General features: G+C 42.0%; 1 protein-coding gene across 2 annotated transcripts; it reads right to left on the reverse strand.

The window, feature by feature from the left end:
• Positions 1–226: 226 nt before the first annotated feature.
• On the reverse strand, positions 227–26,168 carry PPM1F (protein phosphatase, Mg2+/Mn2+ dependent 1F). Of its 2 annotated transcripts, none has more exons than XM_064726700.1 (7): positions 25,965–26,168; positions 16,480–16,610; positions 12,766–12,965; positions 11,478–11,666; positions 10,216–10,359; positions 9,219–9,312; positions 227–8,033 (listed from the first exon to the last, which is right to left on the reverse strand). In XM_064726700.1, exons 1-7 carry the CDS (start codon positions 26,138–26,140, stop codon positions 7,660–7,662), a joined length of 1,308 nt encoding a protein of 435 aa, XP_064582770.1. In that variant the 5' UTR covers positions 26,141–26,168; the 3' UTR covers positions 227–7,659. The 2 variants fall into 2 exon arrangements, with proteins under 2 accessions (XP_064582770.1, XP_064582769.1); XM_064726699.1 differs by having other exon boundaries at positions 16,480–16,613.
• Between the last annotated feature and the right edge of the window lie 252 nt (positions 26,169–26,420).

The raw sequence follows: 26,420 nt of genomic DNA on the forward strand, positions 1-26,420 counted from the left end.
AGTCCTGAAATGGTTTCAGTGACATTCATCTTTTCAAGTAAGCACATTGTAATCCCAAGGATTGCTTCCTTCTAGTGCTGCCACTGATCTCTTTTCCCAGAAAAGCCCTATGGAGGAAGGTAACATGGTGAGACAGGGTAACCACTCAAAGATGTGCACCATGACCTACATGAAAAAAGTTGCAACATGAGGCACCTGAAATATTAGAATGAGATAGATCTTTAAGAAAAGAAACAAACAGTGCTTTGAGTCACTATACTTTATTAATACTTCAGAACCCTCAGATCCTACAGTGGCAAGTTCTTATCCCCACCTGTTTCCAATCACTGTTTTGAAACAACTTCTTGCAATATGCAAATAGATACATGAGGCACTGTGTGAATACAAAAGTGACAGTACAAAAAATTTCCAACAATTAAACCTCATGCAATACATACATATATAAAAAATATGGTAATGTAGCATAATACACACAAGCACTATTAGAACAATCCATGTAAATGAATGTACAATATGCATAGCATTTAATGATCAATGACAACAGGTTTTCAACTTGTGCATAAAACCAGTCAGCTTAAATAAGAGTTGTAAGAGACTAGATAACTGGTTAAGCCACAGCTTATGAAACCTGCTGTACTGCAGCTTTTCTGCTCAGGTCACAAGTGCAGATTAGCATATAAAATAAATAAGGACTATGATTCTACAAAACTTGGCTAACAGCTCCTATTTCAAAGTCACTGGCCCTCTTACTTCCATTCAAGGTTCAGCCAACACAGTGGCAAGAAATGTGCCTAAAGCAACAGCTCTGCTCTTGTACTGTTTTAATACTGATAAGAAGATATATTTTAGGTCAGCAGGAGTAGTTACAGTGGTCTGACTTACCCCTCCTCACGCACGGGCATTACAGGACGGGGCAGGCACTGAGTGAGAGGCGGCTGAGCTGGGGCTGTGCTGCTGCTCCCACCCTGCTCAGCTGGGCTGGGACAGAGCTGGGGAGGGCAAGGAAGGCAGAAAGCTTTTCCCCCCACTCTCAACAGTGCAAATGTTTGAAAACGCAAACTATCTGCAGGAATAAGGAAAGACAAGAACATTTCTGAACTTCTGTAATCAGGGTGAGAGCTATTGTTACCTGAAATAAGCTTAAGTATTCCTATGAAGTAAAATACAAATCTCAGAATTTTCTTCTTACATATCCAATACTGGTCCATGCCAAAGCAACAGTTATTGTAGTCTCTTATCTTCCTAGCTGACATGGTTCTTTTTACACTCTTGGTGTTGCAGGCCTCCAAAAATCGGACCAAATTCACTATGGACACAAATGAAGTGAAAATTACAAAATAGCAACTAAACTGACTTAACAACCAACAGATTTTATAGCCTAAAAAGCAGCATTTTGGGGAGGGAGAGGGTGACAATGTAAAAGGACATAAAAGATAGAAGAAAAGAAAATTGGGAATAAAATAGGAAGGATACAGAGCAGAACTGACTTGCAGAAGAGGAAGTTCAAAGTAATTGAAGTCATTAAGTTAAAGGAACTTAAAAACTTTATACTGGCCTTTTTTTATCAGTATAAAGTTTTGACTCCAAATTAAAGAAAAATCTTGCTATTATTAAATACAGCTATTATTAAATTAAAAAAAATGTGGAGAAACAGACAAAGAAAGCAGCATTAATCATGCAATATTCAGCCAAATGCCTTTTCAGAAAGGTTTCACCCTGGTTTCCTAGCTATTATCTCTTTATCCTTGGACATGCAAAAAGAAGCATCATTGCTTAGATAAAAGGATAAATAGCTCCTGGCAGGGATCATGGTCACACATTCCAGCTCCATTTGCCAAAGCAACAAACCTTTTACCTGCCTAATGTATGGCCCTGAAAGGGATAAATAACTTCAAGGAGTGATCCACTTGGTCAGGAAAGACCAATGACATTCCCTTGCATGGAACTCCAAAACCATTTAATCAGTAATAATTTCAGTATTTGATATATTAATATCTCCTGGAAATTAGCAATCAGGCTTAAGAGTTGAGTGAAAATTCAATAATCAGGATCTAGCATGTCACAAAGACCAGATATATTTAACTTTCTAAGGAACTGGATGTATCTTGTCTCTTCAGCTAAAAGGCACATAATAAGACATAAAACTCTGACTGAGAGGAGTTTGTTATCAAAATAAAACAGACATTACAACAAAGCCAAATTCATTTGCTTGAAACAGTGGTTTTCAGCCGACAGTGCACTGCCAGCTCTTCTAGGCTGTTTTTTTTTTATTCTATTGTTTGCATTCCAAGAAGCTTGAAAACATTTCTTTTCCTATTGATCTTGTCCTCTCCTACTTAACAAAAGCTGCATCTTGCTAAATTTTATGTGGCCAACACAGCTGTCCCTTGTTTATTTTTGTGTGCATGAGCAGCAGGATGTGCAGTGTGGAACATGCATTAAACCAGGGACACTGAAGAGTGTTCAGGTCTGATGGGTCTCACCAAAATAAAGGTTTATGTGATTGTTTGGAAGATTTTGGTTTCCTGTTCCATGCAGAGATAAGGTTATTTGTCACAAGATCCTACCAGCTCATTTTAAGGCATTACTTGTACAAGTGTCTATGACAGATACATGTTCAGAAGTGCAGTCACTCCTTCAAGTCTCATTTGTTTAGTTTTCAGCTGACATGAATTATATAAATAAAAATAACTTGAAATTAAATAAAATCTAACCAAAACACATGCAGAAAGTGTCTGGCTTAGCTCTTAAGAGCTGTCAATGCTACAAAACAAATACTCCACAGGACTGGCTGGTTGAGTGGCTTGATTTAGTAACAGAGAAAGGACCAGCCTCTTGGTTTTGATGCTGTTTGAAAGGTTTTGATGAGCTTGGCAAAAACCCCCCTGGTACTACTCAAATGCAACCAGAGCTGCTATAAATTTGTGCTTAGGGAGAGTACATAACTTCATGTAGATTGGGCAGTTTCACATTCATTTGAAAGCTCATTTTTCTCCTTCCCCAATCCTTCCTGGGTGGCATTTTGTTCATCAGAAGAGTTTGCTCCTCAAAAAGGGGCAATGAACCATTTTTTCCTAGTAGGAATCTGTCTGAAGGCACAGGCCCAATTGCAAAAGGGACAGTAACAGAACTAAGCAGGGACATTTAATTCAGGCTTAACCAGAGCTAAATTATACATGAATCATCTGCAATCTGCTCTGTTGTGGCTAACATCCCCCTACCTGCTCCCTAAAGCATTTGCTTGATACTCCAGTACTGCAAGACTAGAAACACAATGGCTGGTGCTGCACATCCAGTACCTGCATCCACAAGAACACAAAGAGTTCAATCAACAGAGTCAAATTTGCACTAAGAGTAGAGCTGCAATATTAACTTAGACTTTACTGTCTATGCCCTTTATAGATGGAGGCTGTTTGCTGGGTACCTTTTGTGCAAGGCCATTTACAAATACCAATTACAAAAGTTCTTAGCCACTTGTTTTGGAAACACCTTTTTTAGGTTAGTTTTTAGGTGTTGGTATCTTGGGGTTTTTTTCACCTGGGAGGGAAGCTTCAACCCCAAATAACTGATTTAAGTGATCAACTGAACACAGGTTTTCCAGTGCTGACAGCCAAGTTATCTCCAGAATTCAGAGAACAAGAGAAGCACTTTTCCCAATATCCAACAAGAAAGTGGAAATTTTAGTGCCTCCTCATGACAGAAGGTTAATGGCACTGGAAATGCATTTTAAAAGAGCAGTATCACATCTGACTTTGAATGGAGATAAGTGTCTATTAAATGCTATTAAAGTCAGCACAGTGATTAACACCACTCAGCTGCCAGCACTGCTGTAACCACTCGGTGCCCAATTACTCATCCTGCAGGGCTCACCAGCCCCTCCACTCATGAACACTCCAGGTTTACTCACAGCAGCATTGCACAGTGACCAGGAACTGCAGAGGCTGGCTGCTCCCTCTGAGCACAGGAGGATGTTTGGAAAAATCCATTTAGGAGCATTAGCTGCCATGGTGGTGTTGAGGGGTCACACAAAGTCACCTTGGACACTTTAGTGCTATTCCTTCTTTGGCTGCTTGAAGACAAGAGTTAGCACAGCTGAGCTCTGCCTTTTTAATGGGTGTGTTTCTAATTCTTTCAAGCACTGGTATTTCACTCTAAAGAACTGACATTTGTAGCTCTATTTTCCAGCCCACTTCCTTTTTAAAATAGGCATTAATAATACTTAAATGCATTCCTGTCTCTCTCTTTCACTCCTCCATCACTCAGAGGGTGGATTTTACTTAATCTCTCTCTGTTCTAAGAATTTTCTTGCTTTTCTATCATCCGTATTCTCAGGAAAAAAAAAGCCAAAATGAACCCCCCAAACAAATGTTATTTGTAAAACTTTCATCTTGCCTCTGTCAGACCCAGAATATTCACTGTCTTAGGTGTGTGGCTTGGAAGGAGAGGATGGGGAAAGGAAGGGAAGGTAGAAGCATGAATTACCCACAAGCAAGAGAGATGTTGGATACCCACTAAGCAGAAGAACTGAAGTCAGTTTCCAGCCAAACAACAAAAGAATTTAAGTGTGCTCTGTTTTAAAATTTCAGGCTCCTCTAAAGAACAATTTTTCTTCTACTGAGTGCTAAAATGCACTCACCAGACATTCATTTGGAGTCTAGTAAAATGTGAAAATTATTGAACATTTGTCTTGAATCCTTCAGCAAATTTCTACAGCTCAACCCCAAACTGTATTTGGGGTTTTCTTGTAGATGACACATAAGGAATCACTTATTCTAGCTATGGGATACAAACTGCCTTTTTTGACCCATTACAATTTCTGTTGACCTGACCAGACTTTATAAAACTAGTAAGAAGTATCTGAAAATGAGAGAAATACTTTTAATCCATGCTGTAATCTCTCTGACTTCTCAAAGACTGTTCCTATTCATTTACATCTCAAAGAAATGAAGCACTATGTCATTCAGAATGAATGTAAATGTAAGGGAACAGCTTCTAAGAATGCAGAATTTCTTCCCTAGAGCATTGCTTGAGAATTAGATTTTATTATTGCCACAGACAGCTTTCTAAAGGCTTACTTCACTTAGCTCCCATAGAACAGAAATTATCAAATTTGAAACAAAAAACTATATTCTCACATAGCTGCAAGCATCCATCAAAGACTTAGGACTTTTTTTCCTCTGTAATGCAAATCTGCCCAGAAAAGGTTGAAAAAAATAACCATTACAAAGTTTGGCTTGTTCAATCCCTTTCACCTTTGAGGAAATTTGGCAAATTTCAGAAACTAAACCAATATAATGAACTTACCAATATTTCACACCTTCTTTCATAAATACAATAATTTCCTCCTCCCCTGATAACCCTTAGATAGCAACCAATTTTGCATGATTCTTACTCTATTAATAATAGAACTGTTTCTAAGACACCAAGAGGCACTAGTGGTCATCAGGATTTAGCATGGAATTGAATACCTGGCTAGAAACCAGACAGAGGAGTTGATAAATCCAAGGAGATGACTGAACAAGCCCAAGGGCTTCCTTAACTGAAGAAGGTTCACTACAAACACTGATGCCCACCCCACCAGGCTGCCAGAATGGAAATCCTTCCCCACACATTTTAAGACACCAAAATGTAGGGTGGAAAACTGCTTACAGCCTTCTCAGCAGAAAAGCCCCTGTGCCAAAACAGGGCAGCTGCTGTCTGAGCTGCTGTGTGGTGAGAGAGGAGGTCACTGAGGAGCTCCTACATTAAAAACTGGAGGATCATCCTCAGGAATTCCAGCAAAAGCCTTGGGGTCACTGCACCATCCCACATCAGCAAAGGATCCAGAGACTGGGGACAGACAGTGCTGCTCTGTTCTTCCTCTGAGCCACCCAGCTCTTCTGCCTCAGCTTCCTCCCCAAGCAGCACTAATGCTCACCATATTTTAACCAGTAGGACTGACATATTGCAATGACATGTGCTTCTAAATGTGGCATACAATCTTGCTGCCAGATGCAAAGCACTTCTTGTTTAGACACTGAAGTTAATAACAAATTTACCATTGAGCCTTCTGATCTTGTTGAGTCCTGCTAGCCAGGCAAGACAAAACACAACCACAGGCTCTAGCACGTCCTGAATGGAGCAGTTGTGCAAACACCCTCACATATTCATTACACTTCTTTCATCCTCTGAGCTTCACAGTTCTTAGAAAGTTATTCTGACCCAAAAGGTTCATGAAGCGTGGCCAAATTAACCTTCCATGAGGAAAAAGAATTGTTACTAAACTGTTTCTAGTTTGTGTTACTAAATTTTTTGTGAAGGCCAGAAGTTACTTTTTAAATGAAATAATTACTCAGATGGTTACTTTATGATTAAACCTCTAGAGCATTCTGCACAGGGCAGGGAGTAAGTCACAGTGAAGCTTTTACTACAAACCACAAGATTTGGCAACAATGAAAGATGTTTTCTTGAGACCTAGTTACCACAAAAATAATTCACAAACTGAAACATTTAAGTGCATCAATGAAAACAAAAAGTCACATTTCAAAAATTAGGAACTGGCTCACCAGACTACGATAGGCAGCCAGAAATCCTTGGGTGAAATATTTAAGGCACTTGAGGGTAGTCAGTTTTTTTTACACCAGGTAATAAAGACAGAGCCACTTGAAAATTCCAGTTTAAATAAAAACCACAACAAAAAAAAGTAACACTGCAAAACATTCCTCAAATGTAAAGTTCAGAAAATTAACAAATAAACACTTAAAAGAAAAATAAATTCATCCTTTGTTATAGTACACAAAATAGTGGCAGGAAGAGGACATTTACCTGCTTGAGCACACAAACTGTAAAGATCTCTCTCAAATACCACCAGAGGGGTCTCTTCAGGTTGCCAAATAGCCAATAACCATATTTGTTAGGGAGAAATAATTCAGTGCAGTTAAATATCAGATTCCAGTTTATAAACCAGAGCATCCCAGAAAGCAGTTGATTTTCTATCATTTTCCCTGGGATAGTTCTAGCTAGTTCTGCTTTTCTGGAGCATCCAGTTTTATTTTCTCCTCTCCTTACACACAAATGTTCAATGTTTCTGTTTGAATAAAGAGGCCACATCACTCTTGTACTATCTTTGGTACAAACCAAAAGCACCTTACACAGCACACTGGTGTCAGCCAGTCCCTGCACCCCAAGTCTGTTCCTACAGAACACACACAGGAAAAAGCTTTTCTGTGGTGGGGACAGCTTCTCCCCTCCACCTTCCAAAGTAACATCACAGTTAAGTACAACATACGGTGCTCTTTCAAAGCACTAATTCAAATTTTCACCCGGAATTCATGAAATGCATATTCTCATCCATTAGCTTATACCTACTATGGTTTCTTACCCTTCCAGGACAGAGGGCTATGACCAACAGCCCTGGGACACACTTCAGTGTCTGCTCCCAGAGATGACACAGCTGTACAAATCTCCACGTCCGCTCAGTGTTTTTTGAGGGGAGGGGGGAGAAAAGGGAGAAGGGAAAGACAAATGGGAACTCAGTAAAAGGGGTCTTGCCTTTCTGTTCCACATTTGTCCATTTGTCTTTTTTCCTGATACATTGTGCCCTCTGCATTAGAGGCTTCTTCACTGGAAAGCAGTTCCTTACATGAACTTACTTGAACCTTCTGGACTAAACAGCCTCTGTCACTGTGCAGCTGCTGCCTCACAGCTGAGGAAGGTAAAGGGTGAGCCCTGAGCATCCTCATCAGCCCCAGGGCTCTTGGAGTCTCTGACACAGTCTGCCAGGATGTCCTGGGGATCCCTCAAGAAGACCACCAGCACAGTGATGTTGTCACTGGATCCATTCTCCTTGGCAGCAGCCACCAGTCTCTCTGCTGCTTTGAGCCCCACTCCTTTGGTCTGCATCAAATGATCCAGCACCAAGTCTACAACCTCAGGGGGCTTGATGGCATCAAAGAACCCATCACAGGCAAGGAGCAGGTAATCTTCTGAGCCAGTCAGCTCAAAGGAATCTCCATCTGCATCACCAGAGACATAGGGCTTCTGGCAGATGTCACCTGAGACAAACACACAAAGCAAAGGCTTGATTACTTCAGATGTAAACAGGTACTTCTTTACCCACCAATTGCTTTCACCATCCTCAAGGATGGCCAGATCCTGTTCCAGAGGTACCTGATGCAGGATGAGAGTAGTTAAAAGCCACGGAATAAGCACAAAGACTTTTGTTTCTTTAAGGATGCTTGGAACCTACATAAATCCGGTGGGTTTCTAAGGAGTTACTTTTACTTAAAAATTAAAAGCAACCCCTCAGAAAGTAAAAATTAAAGTAACTCCTTAAACCCCCCCCAATTTTGCAGGGAAAATAAGGAATTTTTTCCTAAGTTTTTTCTCTCAGAAATATATTTGTGTGAGGAGATAGTCAGGCATTCATTTTGCAGATGTGCCTCCTGCACAGCCTTCAGAATGCCATGAAAATAAAATTTTTCTCAGCTATCCAGATATACATGACAATGTCCTAAGAATCTGCTCATTGTGTTTAGTTTATCAGTTGTGTATGGGCATACTTACCAAACATGAGTTGCCACTGGTCCAAGTAGCATTATACAAATTCCATACTAATCTGCTCCCACTCATACATTACATTTATCTACTGTATTGCTCAGGGTTTTTTTGTCTTTCTGCCATAACTGGCAATTAGCAAAGTAAGCTTGTTTAATAAGATTGTGAGAATACTACAATTAAAATGCCCTAAATTGCTGGATATTGAAGGAGAATGCAGTGATTTGACCTAAGCAGAAAGATCCACAGTCAGGAGAAAGATACATTCATATTAAAGTGGACAAAACCCCCTCACAATTCAGACATTTGAGCACATCAAAAAGGCTAGACAAACATTTATTGCTTCCTCCACTTTTACAAATTTAATGCTGCATATTTGTTAAACTACTGTAAAACATTACAGTACTTTAGGCATTTATAGGAAGCAAGATCTTAGTAGTAGGAGAAAAAATAGGACTATCATGGCTAGTATGTAAAATAAACCAATATTTTACTCTCATGGTAAAACCAATATGCTGATGTAGCTGCAAGCCATGTGAGTCTTTGCCTTATGGGAAAGACAGTAAGTAGTTTACTATTTGTTTGATGCTGAACAAGACACCATTTACAGTAAACACAGTCTCAGGTGCTGTGTTTCCATCAAGTTGGATCCAAAGTTTACAGATTTTAATGGTTTATCTCACCAATTGCTCTGGAAACAGCCAAGGTACCATTAACCCGCCAGCAGTCCATGTAGGTTACACAGCCACCCAGAGTCTCAATCCTTGCTCTCTCATCCTGAAAAACAGTGGAATACATTTTGTTTGCTGCTCCAGCTTCTGTATTTCTACAATGAATATAGCAAACACACATATCAGAATCTAGCACAGAAACAGGCACATAGGATTACTGGAAACAAGCCACTGCTTTCCATCCCTGCTACGGCTTGTCCATAAAAAAACAGAATTCTCAAGTTTCTGTATCATCATATGCTTTCTCATATGGATGAGTAAATTTTCCTGCCACTTCTTCCCATTCCATACAGCAGTTGGGTGAATATATAAATGTTCAGAATGAAATACAGGATTACTAAGCTAAGTAACAATTGTCTTTGCATTGGTATTCCTTTAACTACTCAGTTGTTACAAATATTCATGCAGTGAAGGCAAAGGGTCATGCAATGCTAGCTAAACTTGCAAAGTCTCCATCCAATTTCATGGAATAAAATATCTGGCTATGAAAATAGATAGGAAATACAATACACTTTAAGCCAGTTAGGCCAATAGATTTGCATTAGCTTTTCAATTACAGTACTACATATAATGAAAGATTTGCATTATGCTAATATGCATGCTATATTTTGAATTGCTATTAATCTCAAATTACTAAGATATTCTGTAACAGGCAGATTTAAATTCACACACAAAAAGCCTTTGAAAGTCTTTAATTACTGCAAATTTTGAGTCGTCTAAGCAGGAACTGAAGTCAGGACTATCAGTACCATTCATTGGTACTTCCAAGCACGTAAGGTGTAAGGATCATCTTGTCAAGACACAGGAGTGAACACAAAACAAGAAATTGTTAATTCCATGCATCCTAACATACAGGATATATAATTATGTAAAGCACCAATCACTTAAAAAGGTTTCAGGAGAGAATCTGACATCACACACTTAAGAGGAAAAAACAAGTCAGACTTACTTCTCTTTCTGGTTTGTGAGGTTCCATTAATGTCACAGCTTTCCCTTGCTGCACCAGCATCACCTGAGAGTCCCCCAGCCATGCTATGTGCAGTTTGTTCCCTACAATCAATGCAGACACTCCTGTTGTGCCACTCCGCAGCTTCTACAGAAGGAAAACAGATGTGCCAGGTGAATATTCAACAGCCCTACTGGGATATATGGCAATATTGAAAACTTAGCTTTGATCACACTAAATGCAGCACATTAGACCTGCTAATCCTAATTCAGGTACTTGAAAAAAGGGTACAAGATCGTAGAGAGATGTGAAATAAACTATTTATAAATGTATTTTTTAATATGCAGATGATAAATTTTGTCTCATGTTCTTCCTTCTCTTGCTATTAATTCCAAAACTGATCTAGGAGATTAAGAGCTCTGTTGTTTAAAACAGACATGCAGAAAAGCAAAAGGATCAGAATTTCAGTAGAATGAACACTTCACAAACAAACACATCTCTACAATCCCTTTCACATTCTCCACCCTAGCAACTACAGATACCTTGCTCCACACAGATCTCCTTATCCTTGGGTATTTAAATGAGAATGCAAACAAAGGAAAAACATCTAACTGTCCTAGATTCCCTGAAAAGATGAGTGAGAGTCAGACCTTATGAAATGCTGGTCTCTCTTTCGTACCTCACAGACAGAAATAAAGATATTGACAATGAGTACTTGCACAGCAGTGCTATAATAACAAACAGTGTAATGTAGTTTTGAAGACAGAATGTTCATCGGACCAACCAAATTCAAAGTTTAATCAATAAGTTTAACGAACTGAGGAGTCTGATTTAAATCAGAGAACACATTTTTCACTTACAATCACCACTGACACTAATAGTAGGACAAGAAAGAGGAAGATAACAACCATATTATCAGGAAGAAAGAAATCTCTTTTCCAGGTAAGAGGTAAGACAGCAGAACATGTAGAGGCTGCCTGGTTTAGACAAGGAGGCACCAGTATTTTCTCAAATAATTGACATGTCAGAATCATTTAAATCACTTTAGCACTTCTTTTCAATTACTCATCTTGAACTCCCAAGCACTGGTTTTCCTCAAAGTAAGAAATAATTTGATCAAACAAAATCTTTACATGTGGCATAATTTCATAAAGAAGCCAGTGATTGAAATAAACTGTACTGTCAGAATTTTCTGGATAATACCACATTGTCCAACAGTTCTCAGTGTTATTTAAAAACAATGGAATTAATCTCTACCCACTCACCTCTCTTTTGGCTTTGAAAAGAAACATTTCATCTGTCTTCTGGAAAGAGCATTTCAAGGCTTCACCTGGATTCTTAACAATCTCTTCATGTAACCCAACGTTGACATGTAAGTGTGTTGCTGAGTAATTGGCAGCATCCACTCCACCATGGCCATCGAACACCGCAAAGTAAGCACGATCAACACCATCCTTTGGCAGGGACACAGAGAGGAAGACGTTCATGGTCAAAACCAAAATAGCTCAGACTGCTACCAACAAGCAAAGATTCTTTATTCTGGGCTTTCTTCTGTATAAATGACAATTTAAGTCCATTTATACAGGTACAAAATGGATAAGATGGGTACTTTGCAGGCCAATTACTTTTCTTTGTTTGCTGTCAGTCACTTAATGTCCTTAAGAATAACCTGGCACTGAAGCAGCAGACTGGTGCTTATATAGTCCTGCAGCAGTTTCATGAACTGCACTTGTACAACTGCTGTTCTCCAGATCACAGAATGGTTTGGGTTGGAAGGACCTTACAGACCATCTAATTCCAGCCCCTCTGCCATGGGAAGGGACACCTTCTACTAGACCAGGTTGCTCCAAGCCCCTCTCCTGTAGCCCCTCTAAGCACTGGAAGTTGCTATAAGGCATCCCCAGAGCCTTCACTTCTCCAGTCTGAACCACCTCAGCTCTCAGACTGTCTCCATAGCAGAGGTGCTCCAGCCCTCTCAGTATCTTTGTGGCCTCCTCTGGACTCACTCCAGCAGATCCTTCTCATTTTTGTGTAGTGAGTCCCAGAGCTGGGCACAGCTCTGCAGGTGGGGTCTCACCAGAGCAGGGTAGAGGGGCAGGTTCCCCTCCTTCAGCCTGCTGCCTTCCCTGCTTTTGATGCAGCCCAGGACATATTTGGCTTTCTGGGCTGCAGGCACACATCACTGACATTGAGCTTCTCATCAACAAACACCCCCAAGTCCTGCTCCTCAGGGCTGCTCTCAATCCATATAGAAGTTGTGTCAGTCACAAGCACATTGTAACTCCAGCAACATCACACTAGGTGAACTTCCCATCTTCCTATATCATAACTTATGACATGAATCCCAAAGTCACAAGATGCTCCCTGCATCACTGTTTATCAGGGCAGTAGCTGGCCCCCAGCAATCTGAGTCACCAAGTCCTTGCTCCAATGCAGACATGACAAATAACTTATGGCAACAAATTCACAGATCATCCATCACCACCAGGGCCCTGTGCTTACAGCACTGCTGCAAAGCTGCCCAGCCATCCCCCCCGGTGTGCCCAGACTCACTGAGAGGCCGAAGAGCTGGTTGAACTCGGGCAGCAGCACGTGGCGATCCTCCATCTTGCGGCGCGCGTTGCGGATGGCGTGGATGGACACGAGCAGGAAGCGCGCCAGGGGCCGCAGCGGCGGCAGCTGCCTCTGCCACTCGCAGCACACGTCCCGCAGCTTGTTAAAAAAGCAGCGCTGCAGCGACTCCCCGTCCAGCACTGCCAGCACAGAGGCAAAACTGTGAGTGCTCTGGCCCACCTTCCTACACCACTCCATCTTTTGGCCTGTCTTCCCTTCAAGTTTCTTTCCCTATCCAGCACCCTGCCTTTACAGGCTCTGCAAGAATTAAAATGAGGTCCTGAGAATAATGTGGAGAGAAAGTTGCAATGGAAAACAGTGTAACATTAAGTATAAAGGCAGCTTCTTTACTTGCTAGTTCTTTTTGAAAATAGAGCTTTATCAAGCAGGTGATTACATTACAAAAATCATAACAAAGACCCCCAATAAAATCAGTCTACTATATTAGACATAAATGTTATTATTACGTAAGTAAAATCAGTAAGATAAAGTGGTAGGAGTTCGTACATACTGAAAAATAAAAAGGAATCATCAAGTGGGCAGAAAAGCCTTCAAGATGACATTGTTGTTGTCTTGGACACAAGGGCTGAAAAAGCACTGGCCTGGCTTTGGGTCAGGTTATGTCCTACTGAACCACTTCCACTGAAACAACAAGGAAGTCTGAAAATGTTTGCTGAGGTCAATAGCTCAACTCACAGCTGAGCTGAACAGATTAGAATTTTAAGCTGTTTTCTTTATCTTTTTAAATACTCATGGTTGTAGGAGCTGCAGGGACAGAACACTTCCGCTACTCTCCAGCTTTGTCATTACAGAGCAGAACTGTAAACACCCATTGGGCATAGTGTGAAAAGCTCCAGCCAGACACTCAAATCCTTTTCTGGACAGATCCCAAAGATCAATTAATCCAAACTCGCTCATCAGATGAATGGCTTGGTGCTTGGCATTGTGTCTAGCTTTGCAACACAGTATCCCTCCAAACAGGTAACAATTGAAATTTTTGTTCTTCGAATAGGAAACCTGCCTCAATGGTAAATCAACTAACTTCAAAATGCACAGAAAAGAACATTTATAGAACAAAAATAATTTGCTAGTCACTACTGTATACTCTAAAGACCTGCAGTGCATGAACTGTCTTTCCTATATCTATTTTATCCTGACTCCTGCTAACACTGCTAGCATTAACACTTCCTCAGAATTCCTTTTTGTAACTCCTGGTTCTCAAGCTTTTTTTTTTCTTCAGCAACAGTAGCTGGCCAGCTTCAGATGCATCTCTGGGCCTGGAGAATTGAAAGCTAAATTTAAACACACATATTTGACGAGCAGCCACTACATACTAACCAAAATTACTTTTGATTTGCTAAATATGTAGGTGTTAATGGACAAGCTATAAAAACCTTTAGATATTAAATCATCCCAAACACAAAATAACTAAACAGGACAGCATCTCTGACAGCCTTGCCTACAGCTGTTAGTTTATATTTCTAAATGTCTAGACTAATACTGACCAGAAGACACATATTGCTGTTTAAATATTAAGCTTGTGACATCTGACAAAGAATTTAGTATCTTAACAGCAGAAATGCTTCTGCAGTGTACCACAAACAGTGGCACTCACACGTGCACACATTTCCCCCCCCATTGCTTTTATATAATCACTTCTCTTTCATTCCAAGAACGCTTTTTTTGGCAGATTTATCACTGCAGTGCAGGAAGAGAGGCCATACTGTGCTGTAGCATGAGGAACAGCTTTCCTTCTAGTTGTACAGTTCAAGTGATGTAATAGCAATTACAAGATAGGGGAAACCAAGTACATCCAAGGGGGCAGAAAAATGAACATTTTTAAGGTAGCTGTTCCTTGCTGAAATTGGGCAGCTCAAGTACCTGAACAATGAGCCAATTTCCATCCTGTTTGATAAGGGAATGAATGGTCAGTAGAGATTTGATCTAAATGGCAATGATGACAAGAACGAAGAAACAAAATAGACAAGAATATGTAAAATGGAAATTAAAGAAGGTTTCAACCATCAGAACAGGGAGGGCTCTGGGGCACTTGTCAACAAGGAATAGTGAGAGAGAATGTGAACTAGTTCAACACAAAATTCATCCAAGGATTTTCCAACTTTGCCTGCACTATCTTAAAAGTAGAGTCCAGTCCTATCTTTATGGCCTTCAGAGCAAAACAGCAGCCTGAACGTTCTGCAAATGTCCCCAACATATAGTAACAGAGACACCAGATGCTTGTAGCCAAGAACACGTCCATTCCTATCAAGTTCTTCATTAGTCCTTGTTTCTAAACATTATTTCTTTATTATTCAGATAGGGTTCATTTTGGTTTGTGGGCCCAAGATTTACATAAGACACAGAACTACAGACTACAGTCCTAGGCTCACAAATGTATAGCAGCTCATGCCCTATATTACTGCCATAGTTCACCTCAAAGATAATTACACAGGAGCCAATGAAGAGTCTGCAGCACAGTGACTGCAGGGTGCTCTGATAACAGTTTCCAACTGCTTTGTGCAAACCTACATAATTATCCTAGGTGAGTTACAATATGCTGCTTCTGACTTTCCTGTAGAGGCTGCAGTGACCTGGTCACACCAAATTCATTTTGCCAGCCCCCCCTCAAGGCAGAATCCTGGCCCAGACCAGGGTAGCTGCAGTGAGTGAAGGCCACAAGCATTAGGGCAAGGGATGACATAATCAGGGTGCAGCACGACTTAATTAACTGAGTTCCCCCTCCTGCCGCTTCAGACTTGGACATGAATGCTGAAAGAGACTTCTGGGAGTGTCATGTCCTGGCCACTGCACTGCTCTGTTTGGGGCACACTGAACTGCCTTTCAATCCATCCCAGGGAAATGCAAGGGTGAGTATTTCCTCTTACAGAACAGACTGGTTTGCCTAAGACATCTCTTCTCCATTTCTATCTTCTACTGTGCCTGCATCCTGCTCTGTTTAAATTCTTGGCACTGGGACTAAAGGTTTGGTGAAGTCTAACGTTAAACACTTCGGTACGTAAATGCAGTAGGGCCATCTGTTACACAAGGCACAAACCCAATACTCAGTCACCAAGGTCTGTTCTCTCTCCAGTTCACTCAGGAAAAAATGCAGGCATCAGGTAGAAGACATGCAAAGCTCTTCTTCCCTCAGTATCTCACTTTTACAGGGGAGAGTGGGAAGAAAAGAAGCTATTGATAAAGACACAAACTATCGAGCAACTTGCCAAGAGAAAGATCTGGAGTTTCAGGATATTTAAGATATGGAGAAGCCAGAATCTGGCTGCCAAGACAAAAGCAAGATGGTTTATTATGGATGATTGAAGGTGTTGGTCTGACTCTACAACAACTGTGGTGATGGCAATATCAAAGCATGGGAATAATAAGGTCACTCTGCCAAAGGGCAAAGGACAAACTCTTCCCTTTCAGAAAGCCAATGCACAGCACCAGTCAGGGCTCCAGACACTGTTTGCATGCTGCCCACAAAACCAGCACAGCTTCCTTTCATCCCACAGGTACACAGCAAAAGCAAATGAAGTTCCATTCACTGCTGCTTGCCAGGCAGCCTAACCAAATAAATCTGGGAAACATTTCAAAATACAAAACTCTTCTGAAAGACAGCCTCTGGAAAAACCACAGACAGAAAAGTATACTTACAGGTGAACCTTTCCTCATCTCCTTCTCCCTCTGTTTCCACATTTTGTAGCTTAAATTCAGTCAAGTCTTTCTGGAGAACTTCATCAACTGCAGCATGGATCAATGATGCTGCAAGAAGTGGTGAAACATCTCTGCTGGTAAGAAAAGGAAGGGAAAGCAAAACAGACTCCATTAGTTTAAACTGAGCTACAACCTCGCAGTGTATGGCTGGTGACCTCAGACTTAGAAACCATTACACACAATAATACAAACTTCATTAGTAAACTAGTAGAGCAAACCATATGTTCAATATTTATTCACACTAATCTTTAGTAAGATCCTCAGTTAGACAACTGCCTTCTCAAGAATGTAAAGAGGAAGAAGTGTATGAATCATATTTTCAAACTGTTGCCTCACACTCCAGTCACAGATGGTACCTCTTTCTCTTGAGCTATCAGATGGGAACTGCTACCTTCAATTCCACCCTCTGAACACACACATTTTGTTTCTACTCACTACACAGCATTTCTTGCTTGCAGTCAACTATCTCACCACAGACAGCATCAAGATCTCAGAATTGTGGTAGATGCAAATCTCTAAAAAAGTTACTTGGAACTCTCCTTCCCTTCACAAGAAAAGTCATGCTTAATGCTAACCTACAGCCCTTATCATTCAGTTTATTCTGACTGGAAGTTTTCCAAAGAAACCACCCAGGCCAAGAGCTGACACTGGAGACTTGGATGAGAAGAGGCTCCAAGACTTGTTATTTAGACAAAGCTTTTAGGTAGGCATCTAGAACACAATAATGCTACACAGGATGCTCACCATCTCCTGCTCACTCAATGCTTTATTCAGGCCACATGATTTATAAATGCACACACCTGCTATAATGTTTTTGAAAAGGAGGCTACTATAAAATAACTCCTATATTCACTACAGTCTCATGGCAAGCACTAACAACTACACTACACATAGAAAACACATTCCAGCCATTTTCTATGAGCACGATGAAGAATAAGCATCAACATCCACAAAAAGCCACTTTATCCATTGTTCATGGAACGTTTGATTCCCACAAGGTGTTGAATTACCCAAGCAAAGCAAATACCACATTAAGGTGCAAGTCAAGGACAAGACTTTGTTTTCCCAGGAAACATTTAGAAAGTTCTGCATGGAACTGGTTTGCTGGGGAGTATGAAATGGTGGAAGCATTTGGTCTGTGGTGTTGCTCAGCAATGAGTGGTTTGTGTGCACAGAAGGGCAGGGAGGGGAAGGCCGCGGGGTTTTAGATCCCAGTGACAACAAGCTGAAATGCATTTTGCCATTGTGCTCCTGAAAGAGGGGCCTTGTCACATCCTCACAGCCATGTATGAGTACCTCCTGTGGCAGAAACAGAAAGCATTGTGTCAGTCAGCAGGCTCCAACACAGGCCTGCTTTATGCCACGCATTCTGTGGCAGTGACGGCCCAATTTAATGAGTTATTTCGGTACTTCAAATAGATGGCAACGTGTTTGCAGCCCTTTCAGTGCTAGCTGCAGTCATGTCACATCAAGGGAAAACAGAATGTGGCTTTTTATTTCTTTTTTAAGGCTGATATGTTTAGGGGAGTCAGTTCCTTTCCTAGCTCATTTAAAGTAACACTGCCTGCTTATAATGGCTCTGACACTGACAGACAATCTTTAAAGAGGTCAGGCAAGAAACACATCCAAAACAGAAATGGCACCCCTGCCCTCCAAAATCCTTCTTCCTGTTGTTGTTCATGTAAGAGAAAAAGAAAGGACTATGAAAATATAAGCCCCACAAACAATGTCAGATGTGTTGTTGACGCTGCTGAAAGTCAGAAGCTTTAGTCAAAGCACGTTTCAGCTCCAAGAATAGAGACAAGAAACATTAAGAAAATAGCAATGCATTTAGCTGCACAGTGAGAGCCACAGCTTCAGACATCTTCAGAATTTCTCTGCTATACTGGAGGAAAAAAATCATATCTAGCCTGGGTTCACAGCTCAACATCAGAAGAGGGCTTAATACTTTGATTTTAAATTTTGTACATTTCTGCTTTCCAGAGTCCAGAATTGCTCAATTGGGCCCATAAAAAGCAGCTTAAACAAAAGGAAATCTACTAAGTGCTATAATGCACAAGTCATGTATAAACCTCTGCTTACAGGATGCCTATAACAAAGAAAATTTACAAATTATGTCACATCCTTCAACTTTTTCCAGTTGCCACCCAGTTCCTAAAAAGGAAATTTTGTGATTCCTCAGTACTGATATGCTTCATTCAGCTTTGCTTCCTATGTATTTCCTCCCACTCCACAGTTCAGCAAATCTGTTACGAAAGTGGTTGTTTATTGGGATTTTGTTATGCAGACAGCAACAACATCAAATAATTGATTCTGATACACTGAATAAAGATAGAAGTCTAAAAATTACTAAACCTATTTAGTTCAAACTCTGTTCTGAACAGAACATATTTATGATTACTTTATTAAATCTTCATCACAGCATTACCACATTGACAAGACTGGTTTTCACTTGAGCTCAAGTGAACGGAGCTCCAAGGAATGGCATCTTTCATTCAGGTTCAACATTTACCAGGTCTAAGTTCACCTTTTAAATCAGAGAATTTAAGAGTTAACAAAATGTGTCATTAAAAATGCTGCTTTAGTTGAGAGCTACAAGGTCTCACTTGGCTGGAGAGTATCTGGAAACAGGCACAGTACCTATGGCAACCAGTGCAAAAGTAACCCAGTGCAATCACCACTGCAGACTTCAAACCTTTCCTGTAAGCAGAGAAGAATGTCACTTATTGTTAAAACCTTCCTTCCAAAGAAGCCCAAGACACCGTGGTGATGAGCTGACCCAAGCATGATTTAATCTCCATGAATCACAAGGAACACTGTAGCTGTTTCCTAAGTGGAAAACCAACTGTACTGGGAAGAAGAGGAAAGCTGCTGGGGCGTGTTACACGCACAGGATGCTACTTCAGGGGAATCTCAGAAGAAACACGTTAGCCTCGTTTCTCTGACACGCTACACCAAACACTCAGCCTCAGCACACACAGGCTGGTAGTAAACAGACCTTGAATTTCTTTGCTGCAGGCTATTTCTTTGCTAACACAAAGGGTGTGTTCTGACCACAATAAAAAATATTTTAAAAGATCTAAAGCATGTTGTAACAGTGCAGACGAGGCATCGTAGCTTCACCAGCAGCTGAAGTCAGATCAACAGTGGCTGGAGCAGGGAGCTCATCTCCTCACCTACTCACAGCAAAACACAAGACTTATTTCAAAAACCTGAGTACAGGTAAAAGAGGCAAGTTAAAGAGTAAAGCAATACTTATGCTAATAAAGATGACACTTAAATTTATATGCCACCCTCCTCCTTGAAAGGTTCTGGACTGCTGGACACACAGTACTGGTGAATGGAGCTATGCAAAGCTCCTGTTGATACACATACCTCTGGGCCAAAATAAAGTTACACACAGAAGTAGAATGCAATTATGATGTTTTGCATACTTTAGATTTGGCATAAATTACAGAACAGAACTTACTTCTCTTGTTCACCTTGTTTCTCTTCTGCAATACAATTTAGTTGTCTATTTTTTTTTTTCATTTCAAAAGACCAGCTGTCACACCACCACAGCCACAGGGTAATCACGTATGTCAGGTCAATCACAAGACTGTTACTGACTCTTTTAGTACCAGTCTTCAGAAAGAAAAACCAATATATATACACATTCTTTTGGGAAGCAGAAACACAGTAAGATAACTTCTCACTCATTCTTTTTATTTGGGTCATAAATCTCCCCAGTAGACTTTTGCAGCAAGTGTTGCAAACAAGTCACCAGTTCAAAGATGTTCCCACCTCTTCCCCTCCAGTTTAAGAGGTACATTCAGAAGTCTCTACCAAAGATTTTTCTGGTTAACAGGGAAGCATCCAGAGCATCAAAGCTCAGGCCACCACACCCTGGCCAGAGCCTGAGCTACAGCTACACTCGTTGTGAAGGCCTGAAAACAGCTGACAGACCTCCTGCAGTGCTCCGTGCCCAGCCTACAGTGGCTTTGGGCACTCAGAGTTGGGCAGCAGATGGCAGACCCCAAAAAGATACTCCTCAGCACTGGGAGCAGAGAAATGAGCTCTGTGTCACCTTGGAGGGTGGTACACAGCCTCTCCAGAATATGCCAAACACTCCATGCTTACACAAAGCCTTCTGCATTTTTATGCCCCTATTTTGCAAGCAAAAGAAGTCACATTCCCCCCACTCCAAACGCACACATTCTCCCACAGTACTGTCAGGAAATCTGTTTGTATAAAATAAAGCACAAGAGATTACCAACTGTCTTGGCCAAGTACTGATCACTTACATTTCAGATTTTTTTTTTTTTAAAGTGGTTAATTTTGTTTCTAGACATTATTACCAAAGTCATGGCAACAAGGCAGCAGTGCTACTGCAGGCCAGAGCACCAGTGTGTGATCCTCTTTTCCTTTCAGGCTGTGCACACACACATGTTGGGGAGAAAGAAGTGTTCTATCTGAAAGCACAAGCTCCAGCACAAGTCAGCTGCAGCTGCCTTACATCTGAGGGAAGAGGAGCCCTTATCTGCTCATGGGCCCTGGAACAGAAGATCCCACAGAGCTCAGCTCTGGCGCTGCAGGCTCAGGGTGTGTTTCCAGCACGTTGCAGCTCAATCAGCAGCGGGTTTAGTGCAGATCTGCAAATGCCAGCAGTTCTCCAGCAAGTGAAAGATCCTCTCACACTGCCAAAATAATAGCAGGTCACAAGTTTCCTCATAAACAAAAGCTGCTTGTATTCAGTATTTTCTCCCCAGTCTGCTGCTTTTATTTCCCTTTTGCTTTTCATTCTTATAATCAACTACAGAATGTTTCCACTCAAGCAGCTTTAAGCATTAGCATTTATTAGAGCAGTACCTAGAGTTCCCAGGGTGATGGTAGCCAGAAAAGTACAAATACATATCCATTAAGGAGAGAACATCTGACATTCTACAATGCACAGGAAGTTGTTCCTTGTGCTAATGAAATCAGGTCATTGAAGGAGATGAACAAGAGGGCATCAAGACAAATACATAAACAATGCCACACACAGAATTTCCATCTCTTATGGTTACATGGAGCAGTTTTTCCCCAGCTTTTCTTATGAAACTACCAGAAGCAGCAGCTTTAGAATGCAGAATCCATCTGTTCAGGCCCTTCAGTCATTACTGAACAGTTTTTATACAAAATGTGCAGTGAAGAGTCACCTGCTACTTCCATTTTATTCTCAGCAGGAAGAAAAACCCCACAGCAGAACAGGAGAGGCTTAATTCCACAAAAGCCACTTTTCAATTAAACCCTAAACATGTTGTTTCAAAATTGAGTATTTATCCTCAAACAACAACAGAAAGTGTGTTTCACACAGGTTATGAGAGCAAAATATGCAAACATGCTCCTAAGCAAGAAGTACCAGTGCATTACAACAAATTGTTCAAATTAGGAATAAGGAAGTAGGTTTTAGGGAATTTATTAAAAGCAGAGGTCACAGTAGAAAGTAGTTTTCACAGAGGAAGAGACTGAATAGAGTTTTAAGAAGAGATTGGGAAGTCAGAAGCAAGATAAGATAATTTCTTTTCCCCCTCCTCATACTTAAATCATGCTAGACATCAAAATACCAGAATTGCTGAATTAACTACTCTAAAAGAAGGGAATACTGGAAATAAAGATCCCAGGGTCACACCTTGGTGTGAGCACCACAGAGTAAACACAAAGACACAAAACAGGATGCTGAGCAACAGCAGATGGCTGGGGAGGGGGCAGAACAGGAAGCCCAAGTCTCTCAACTGTTATTGTGGTAAATCTCCTCCAACAGGAAGGCTGCAGCAATTTCACATTGTTCTTTGGATATGTCACAGGATGGCCATACAAGTTTCAGCTCCTATCAAGGGGAAGATGAAATTTCTATATTTGGGGGTCTGAGTTCATCTCATGTTCTGTTGCAGTGAAAGTCAGGAATATTTCAGGTTAATTTCTAAAGCTGGGAAAGTAACTAATTCACCTATTTTCATAGACTAGCAAAACACAGCTATTACCCAAAAGTGTATGTTAATTGAACTTCTGCAAAACAAGATTACTTAAGGCTGCTCCAATTCTTCAAAATGTTATGCATGTGTTTAGCTGCAGTTAGCAGCAGGCAGTTCCATTGATTTAAATGAACTATTCAAAGTAGAATATCTGCAAAACTTTACCAGATTAGTGACTTAGGCACAAGGCATGCCAGAGAGCAAAATGGTTTGCTGTTTTAGCTGGTGTTTTGCTAAGGTAGCTGCATTTGCAGAAATTTGTTAAAATAATTCATTTTAGATTAGGCCATTCAGGGATTAGCCTGACATACCCAGCTGCTTCCAAGTAAAAAGACGTGTGCAGCCTTGGAGAAGCAGCAGCATTCAGAAACTCCATGTTGAACCCAACCAAAGCTGCTTCTTGGCCCACTCTCTTCTCAACAGAAATCCTGATCAGTAGCGGAGGAACAACGTTCCTAACTGCAAAGGCACAAAGGTTTGTGCCTCCAAGCAACTGAAGAACGAGCTAAACATCACCATATGTTGTCCTGGGATCTAAGGATACTGCTGGGCCTCTGTTGGCCATGGACCTTGATTGGCTTGGGCCCTTCTGGGCACGACCCAAACACCTGTGCAGGTGAGAATGGAGTACCTGACAACACAGAAAGGAAAAGCAGAACAGCAGGACTGAGTGTCAAGCTTGCTTCCCAATAACACTTTGATCTACACAGAAATCCTTCATCAGCACTAATCACCATGTAAAATACACTCTGTGATGCTGGAGTGTTAGAGAAATCTCACGCTCAGGAAACAGATCAAGCAACAACACCAGGAGTCAGCAAGGTACATCCAATAACTCCTTCAGTTCAGAGTGTTAAACACATGCAGAATAACACAGTGATATTTGAGGGTGTGTGTGTTTCACCGAGCTGCCCTCCATGTGTTTGGGATGCTGCCATGACAGCCTGCAGGATCCCAGCTACAGAGATCTGCACAGCCACTGATCTGGCCCCCCCTCTCATCTTCAACAACTTTTATACAAACATTTAAGTGTCTTCTAATGTCAGTCCTCACCCTTATTTTTCCATTTCTTAAAATCTTTAACAGCCTTCTTTCTCTTATTTCCTTACTACTCCCCCATCTATTTTACTGAGGATTCACATCAACAGAAAAGTTTATTTAGCCTTCAAAGCTGTATTTTGAATTGATCCACAGCAGCAAACATGGGAAAAAAATGTAATGTTGGCAATTTCTCACACAATCAGAGACTTCAGTTTTAGTTCCTAATTACAGGGATTATAAGAAGAAGGCCTGCAATTTCAAAACACAAGATTCCTGTCTTGGGCTGTATCAGTCTTTTTCTACACATGCAAGAACTGAGCCTACACAACAGGAAAATGCAGCCTTTTTGCAACTGCAAAATGAGGTTTCTCTTTGTCTTAGGAGTCCAAACCTGAGCTATAATTCTGTAGGGATCCCTACATTTGACACTTCAGGTACACTACATTACACCCAAACACAGAGCTGCCTGCAGCCAGCCATGAGAATTCACAAAAACACTTTTCTTATCTACTTCTGTTTTTCACAAACATTTTGTAAAAACAAGAATTAATAAGTAGATTGCTTCATTTCAATTCTGCTTTATTCTCTTTAGCTCTCTTTCCCTTCCTTTTTTTTTTTTTTAATTGCTGAGGACTTGGGCAGCTCCACCAGAGAAGCTGTGGAGCCAGAACTGGCTGCAGGGCAGGTATGTGAAAAATGAAGCTTCTGACACTGGCAGGCTCCTCTCTGTGTAAACACCAGGAGTGACAGGTGAGGTGAAAGCATTGCAAAACCAGCATTCCTCCTCTGCTTCCACTTGTTACTGTGCCCAATAGACAACAACAGAATGCCAGCAGACATGCAGCTCAGAAATACTGATTTGTACAGCACTGCAGTTTGAGTAAACACATCCCATAACTCTAAAGCCTCACACCTTCCTCTCTAAATCAACTGCAGAGAGCACCAGCCTGGCCCACGTGGCAGAGTGGGTGCCATGTGATAAGTATTTGCTCAAGATTGGCATTACCTTGTTCTTTAAAGCATTCACCCAGAACCACTCTTGCTCCACAGAGTTCAAAGATTCAATGCACGTGATGAATTTGCAATCTCACTGTGGAACAAAACACAGCTGTGTTTTGTTCAAGAGCAATTTAGTCAAAGCACAACTAAAAAATGCAATGATTATCTGGGCCTTTTTAAACTACAGACTAAGAAATTGTATTTCTTTGGTATGCATTTTTCATCTTCAGATTTAGGCATACCATTTAAGTGAGTGACATTATGTCCATAGTAACACCTCCGTAATATGCAGAAGTACTTGATTTTTAAGACAAATTTCCAGGGCATTTTAAATATCTAAAAATCATCTATACACTTTCAACAACAAAAATCTATTTGGTGTTCATAAACTCAGTGGATGATAGTTTAAAAGGCAATTAATTCAAACCTGTTTACTATCTATCAAATTCCTCTAGTAACTAGATAACATTCAGCACATACCAGACCACAACCAGCCTCTCCACAGCACTGATCACCACTCATGCTCTTTCAGAGCATTCACGATCACTGCTCAGGTTAGCGAAGCAGATCGTGGTAGGAACTTTGTAACAGCCGAAGTGCATTAATAGAGGGGAATTGGTGGGAGATAACCCGTTCTTGATGAAGCACTAACTTGCCAAAAGAAGTAAGTCATACCCAAATTCTTAGCAGCATTAAAGAGGAAGTCTAAACTGTTCAGGATGAGGGTTATTAGGATGCAGTCGGGGGATGATAGCAGCATCACTGATGAGCAGCTGTGTGTTCCAGCAGTGGGGTGGCTGAGCTCCTGAAGTTTTAAGGAAACATCAGCTTTTGAAACCCACACGAGCACGTCCCACTCGGGAGGGCTGGGGAGCTGAACACCCTGGAGCTGGCTCGCCCCTTATCCCTGGCAGCCCAGCGAGGCACCTCAGGGCCAGCGTCCCTCCCAGAGCTCCAGCTGACCCACACGGGTGCCCTGAGGGACCCAGCTCTCGCTGCTGCCACCCCAGCACCGGAACGGCCCCATCGCGGTAACTGACTCCGCACCGGGAGCGGGAGAGCAATAGCTTTGAAAAGAACACACAAACAATCCTATGAAGGCACAGGGCCGAAGGCCTATGGCCTCAATAGGAGCATGCTATTAACAGTCACCAAAAGTAATTCCGAAGGGTAAATAATAATAAATAAATAAATCTCCAAACCTAAAATTCCCTGGAGACGCTGAGGGCTCTCCCCCGCCCCCGGCGGGCCCCGCGTCAGGAGGAAGCGCCTCCCGCGCCTGCACCTGCTGCGGCCTCGGTGCCAGGCCGGCCCCGCTCCCTCACAGCGGCCGCCAGCGGCGCCCCCGGGGCAGCCCGGCCGGAGCCCCCGCCCGCCCCACCGTTCCCTCACCTGCTGCCCAGGAGGCTCCTCGCCCGCTCGGCCAGCGCGCCCGGCACCTCGGCCCTGCTCAGGGCGCCGCTCCCCGCGGAGCTCCACGGCAGCGGCTCCCCCGGGCCCAGCGGCGCCGGGAAGTCCCTCAGGAAGGAGCTGAGGGGAGCCGCGGACGGCTCCACTTCCAGCGCCATGGCGGCGCTGCCCGGCCGGGAGGGGCGGGCGGGGCGGGGCCGGGGCTGAGAGCTGTGCCGGCCCCTTTAAGGGACAAGCGGGGGCGTGGCCGGGCGGGCGGGGCCCGGGCGGGGCGGGGCCGCAAACAATGCCTGGAATGCGGGGCGGGGCTCCGGGGCCCGCGGCGAGAGGGACGGGATGGGATAGGATGATATGGGATGGGATGGGACGGGCCGGGCAGGACGGGGTGGCCGCGCCGCTTTCTTCCCAGAGCAGCTTCTGGTACTCTCCTTCCACACG

This window comes from Zonotrichia leucophrys, chromosome 15 (genome assembly GCF_028769735.1).
Source record: "Zonotrichia leucophrys gambelii isolate GWCS_2022_RI chromosome 15, RI_Zleu_2.0, whole genome shotgun sequence".
Lineage (NCBI taxonomy): Eukaryota > Metazoa > Chordata > Aves > Passeriformes > Passerellidae > Zonotrichia > Zonotrichia leucophrys.